The 5770-nt window shown below is 34.4% G+C and overlaps 1 protein-coding gene across 1 annotated transcript; it reads right to left on the bottom strand.

Moving 5' to 3' along the window:
• Positions 1 to 500: 500 nt before the first annotated feature.
• On the bottom strand, positions 501 to 5335 carry LOC130469381 (uncharacterized). The gene is made up of 2 exons (XM_056838644.1): positions 1172 to 5335; positions 501 to 954 (listed from the first exon to the last, which is right to left on the bottom strand). The coding sequence occupies exons 1-2, from the start codon at positions 2171 to 2173 to the stop codon at positions 949 to 951; spliced, it is 1008 nt and encodes a 335-aa protein (XP_056694622.1). The 5' UTR covers positions 2174 to 5335; the 3' UTR covers positions 501 to 948.
• Between the last annotated feature and the right edge of the window lie 435 nt (positions 5336 to 5770).

Below are 5770 nucleotides of genomic sequence, written 5' to 3'. Positions count from 1 at the left end.
TCTGTGTCGGTCAAATCGGTTCAAGTATTCCGGGACGGATGGAGTAGAACGGAACAGAACCTAAGAGTGTAGATTTCTGGACAAAGTTTTATCATACTTTGGACACATATTCCAAAGTGAAAGAACTTTCAAAAACGGAAATAATACAATTCATTAAATTTCCCTATGTAACCAAGAAGTTGGCCTTATTTTGATTTTTTGCTTAATGAGTCAACAAAAAATTGTCTATTCAATCGCGGATTTCCAATTGAATTGATGACTTGGCGGTGTATTGTATAGGAGGGTTGGCAAAATCAAGAACAAAGAGCGTTTATTTTGGATGTTAACAATCTTTATTGTACAAATATATTATGTTATTGATATAAATTTGTATGTTATTGTCACCACAAAATATGCTAATAACCATTATCAATTAGACTTTTTCTTTATTGGTACGAACAAAATCTTTCTTGGTAATCATAACTACCAATAACAAACTAATTTGAACCAATAGACGTTGTTAGCGTTCAAAGTCGACGCTCTAGATTGTTGTCCAGGACTTGTCATTGTATGAGTTAATGAACAAGGTTCACTATTCACATTACTTTCTACTCTCTTCTCCTAAACGAACACTAAACCAAAACCCAAAAAGTCCAAAAGACAAAGCAACCCCCCTAAAGATTAATGTCGCCCATCAACGCTCAATGCAACCCTCATCGTCGGCATGGCGACATCGAATCCTCTAGTACACCCAAGACCTTCCCCTCGCATCAACTACTAGTTTAGTTTATTTTTTACGGAGTATTTTTTTTTTTGACATAGGCTTAAACATATAATACAACTTAAACAAAAACTAAGTTATCACTAATAAAATTACACTTTAAAACACAGGGGTAGGGCCATTAAACTTCTTTTTGCTGGGACCAACTGTCTTCTACGAGGCATGGCGAACTTCTCTTGGAACCAGTATTAATCCTGCAAAACAAAGAGTTGTTAGCAGAAAATGGACTTATGTTCTTCAAAGCTGTAATACGACTTTTAACTCTTGAGTAAAATCGAGGAGAGGTCGCCATCCTTCGTGGTGAGGAGGGATTGGCTGGAGGGATAAGAGTTTTTGATTGAGAATGGAGTATATCATCACTTTGAAAGGTAACATTAGGAGAATCACTTGATAACACTGGAGAAATCATACCTGTGGCGAAATTTGTTGGCACCAAGCTTGGATTTGTCTCACACCGATCTTGCCCTTCCACGAGGGGGGGGGGGGTTGACTAATCTCCATTGGTGTATAATCTTTTAGTGTTTCATTCCAGTCCATTACCTCTTTCGATGGACTTAAAACTCGAATACTAATTACCTTGTTCTCAGAAGAACAGTAGTAGATCAATGTTCTTCCCGAGGAAATCACCCTATACACTGAGGGAGTGAGATGCAAATAGGACTCCTGTCGCTTCCGATTCGAAAACTGGAGTGTGGGTCCTGTTGGATTTGGTTTTTTTCTGGAGTTAACTCCAAGACTTAAAAATAGACCTTCTTCAACGTTGAACCTTTGATCCCGAGGAGGAGGGTTGACTTTACCCTCCACATTGGAATTGTCAATAACATTCCTTCCTACTTGTCCTGGAAGAGTATGATCTTCTTGGACCGTAGAAGGAAGCACACCACTGCACCTATCGGAGGCTTCTCTACCCTTCTTCCTCCCACTTTCATTCACCTTTTCATTCTCCTTCTCCTTCCTTTTAAATAATCCTTTTCCATCCTTTCGATTGTTCCCATCCATCTGTTTCTTACCAAAAACTCTTTCTCTTGTGTTTCCGTTTTCCCCATCCAACCCAATTTGGGAATAACTTTGAAACTCCTCCCCTTCTCCTACTACTGCAAGGGCGTCGGCAACAAATTTCGGAGACCAACCCAAAAAAGATATCACCTCTTTAAGTTTCCGGTGAAATTCTCCGGTGTTGGTATTGATCTTAATTTCTTGGGCAAGACCAATAAAAGCTAAATCTAGCTTGTGTAACTCAAATGCTGCCACAACCCTCCTATAATAAGCTTTCACATTTTTAGTATCATGACACAAAACCAAAGAGCACAAATTACCCACTTTTAGGAAGTCATTCTTCTTGATAAAGCACGTTGCCAGATTGAGGTTAATCGAACTAGCTAATTCGAAAAAAAATGGATTTTTCCTCATCATTAAGAATATGGAAAAATGATAAGATTTTGATTGCAAGAGAATATTTATCAATGGTCAAACTAAAATCTTCCTGGTTGAAGTAGGTGTTGCCTTCAACTTTGCAATTCCTAAAAAAACTCAAAAATTCTAAGAGAATTACCCAACACACAAACTATATTTGTTAACTTGTCAGAGGATACATCATCCTCGTCAAAATGAGAAAATCATAAACTCCCTTTAAGCTCCTCATAAATGGCCATAGTTAAACAAGAAATCAACAACAAAAACACTAAAAACCACGCTCTCTTCCTGTAGGAATCTAGACTAGAACTCTAGTAAGGGAGTACTAAGAGAAAATTAACAGATATAAGATTATTTAATTAACTCACATGTAACATCCCGACAATTCTCTCTTTTTAATATAAATATAGAGAATTATCAAGGCATTGTCGCCCGTGTGAAAACGTATCAGCTTATTCAGAATTTTGTAGCGGAAAATATAATAAATAACCTTATAGAATAAATAGTCCATCACAATTCCAAACCAACCAATAAAATCTAAAGTCAACTTAACAAACGAAGGTCAACTTAGAAGAAACCAAAGTCAACTTAAATAAATCAAAACCAAGGTCAACTTAGAAAATTATAAATAACTACACAAGCTCTCCAATCCTGAAACCAATGATACATCATCTTCAAACATGTAAACGGACAATGCTGATTAATCCCTAGAGACTGCTCACCAAAATGGGTCGTCACATGACCAATAAGGCATAGCCATAATCAACACACACAAACAAAACCACGTAATCGGGAAAGTTGAGTACTACATAATAAATAATAATATTCCTAACATGATATTAATAAATAATAAACCATAATAATTAACAAATAAAGACTCACACATAACTTTTACTAGACTAGCTTTGAATAATAGTTCATTTAAATGGATTAGTCAATGGGTTGAGTTGTCTAACTGAAATAGCCTTTCTTTTGGAAAACAGAATACGGGTGCGACTCCGTATTCCCATGACCTACAATATCAAGGGACCTTTTAATTAAAATAGAACACGGTGATCAATCCGGTCCCAGAAAAAGCCATGAGCTACCACCATGAACTCCAACTCCCAATTGTCTGTCACTTCAGACGTGCACATTCTAAAGCTATTGATATCCGGTTTCACTTTACATGATTTACCAATTAATACTTTTATGACTCAGCAATAACATAAATAGCACAATCAAAAAATAATCACAACTTATTTTTATCTAGAATTAAATAAATGATCACACAACTTTCAATCTATAACTAGTGTGTAGCCCGGGCGATGCCCCGGTTGCTACATTCAATACTTAAATTTTTAGATTTTTCCTGAGCTCAATATTTGACCAAAATACATGTATTTCATAAAGTAAAAACATCCATGAAGTTCGTCAATTACAAAGACACACTACATCATTTATCATGCTAAGTAATTTTTCAATTAGATCATTTTACCATTTGTGTAATTTGTTTTCCAGTGGAACAAGTTCTTCAAATTATTAAACACCAAATTATATATTATATAAAATTTACGTCAACATGTTTTTCTTGTTTTAATGCTATAATTATTATTACTTTTTTCAAAATAGTCCAAAGAAAATAAAATGTCATGTAAAAATTTAGTTGTGTTTAGACTTATGTTAACATTTATTTATAAATTAATGTGAATAAATAAACAACAATTAGTGGTTGGTTAAGATGGTAATGAAACTTATCATCTACACATGAGGTCTTGTGTTCGAATCTCATTGCATTAGTTTTGGTTGTCTATGACATGGCATAACACTCGGTGAGTGAATGATGTGGCGTAAAGGGAAGAGTACTACGTGCCACATATACATTTTTCACAACGCCTTTTAATATATTATATAGATTAATTCCAATTAATTCAATCATTCCTTTACCACTGATCAACTACCTTTCATAGGTGTAAAATATCAACTCACTAAACAAGGTCCACGGTCTTTATAAGTAGTGAAATACTAAAAAGGGAACAACGATCAATCAAGATTCGTGCCAATATATAAATAATATAGTTCTCAACCAACATGCTTGCATAAATCAATCATGCCAACATAATATGAATTTCATAATATAATCCTCATGCTTCACATGTTTATTCAACGACATCAACATGCAATTTCCAACATAATCAAGTTCATGAATAAATTCAACATGGTTTCTATTCATTGTACCACATCCACAAACACATAGGTATGTGTGTACCTTGTGTAAAAAAATTGGGAGACCACTTTAACAACTCACAAGTCGCCTATAGAGAATTCTCTACCTAAAAACAACCAATATAAATTCATATCAGTCCTCCTTGAATTTACAGCAACATTAGAGTACTTTAAACCCTTCCTAAACATATTTAGAACACTCCCCTATATCAAAACTTAACTACTAACCCTCCTAGCATAGTGATTAATTCACTAATGATCACAAATTATCATAAACTCCAATAAAACATGACCTCTACAGTTTCCAGTAATATAAAATAATTTCAAACTACTGCAAAATATATCCAACATGCTTAAAATCATAAAAATAATAACTTTAATAACTTATAATCATCCTACCAAGATTTAAAACTAAAAATTCATGCTTTAATAATCTAAAACCCTTATTTCAATCAAATTATAGAATCTGAAAATTAATAACTTAATTATGCAAAACATGTAATCTGAAATTCATAATTAAATCATAAAAACTATAAATTTAACTCAGGAAAACATGAATTAAAGTATTAAAACATAATTAAAATATTAATTAGTTTAAGGGTTTAAGAATTAACCAAACAGAGAGAGGCAGGAAGGCTGGCTGGCGAACAGGGGTGGTGTGGCAGCAGGGCAGTTTGGCGGTTGGTGGCGCAACGGTGGTGCAGGTGGTCGCGCTAGGTGGCTGCTTGTGGAGCAAGAAAGAAAAGAGGAGGAGGAGTGCTTGTGTACGTGAAGGAGAGGGAGGAGAAAGGTTGGTCGGCGGCTAGGCGGCGCGGCAACAACGGTTGGTGGCAGCGAGGTGGTTGCTGCGGTTGGTGGTGGTGGCGTGCAAGAGAACAAGAAGAGGATGATGAGGGTTTCACGTGAAAGAGGAAGAGAGAAGAACGTTTGTAAGTTTGAGAGGAGAGAGAAATAATTGTGTGGGTTATTTTTGGGGTTTAGGTGGTTTATTTGGGGCTTAGGTGTTTTATGAGCTTAGGAATATAATTGGGCTAGGATTAAGATTCGTTTTCCAATTTTAAAAGTGTTCGAGTCCAAACCCGATTAGAAGTACTTTTCCAAAACCGAAAGTGTTTCTATGTTTCAAATCGTTTTCGAAGCATGATTCTAAAAATGTTTGGTTGCATAAATACTTAAAATATTTAGAATGTATTTAATTAAAATAAATGTACATTAAATATATATATATATATATATATATATATATATATATATATATATATATATATATATATATATATATATATTGTACATTTATTTTAATTCATTTAAATATAAGTAATTATACGTTAAAATATAAACTTCATTAAGCCTCTTTTTACTAGTCTTTAGGAGACGCCAATCAGTTTAAAA

This window comes from Spinacia oleracea, chromosome 3 (assembly GCF_020520425.1).
Source record: "Spinacia oleracea cultivar Varoflay chromosome 3, BTI_SOV_V1, whole genome shotgun sequence".
Lineage (NCBI taxonomy): Eukaryota > Viridiplantae > Streptophyta > Magnoliopsida > Caryophyllales > Amaranthaceae > Spinacia > Spinacia oleracea.
The sequence above is the reverse complement of the archived record's forward strand: the minus strand, read 5'-3'. Positions and strand labels throughout refer to the sequence as shown.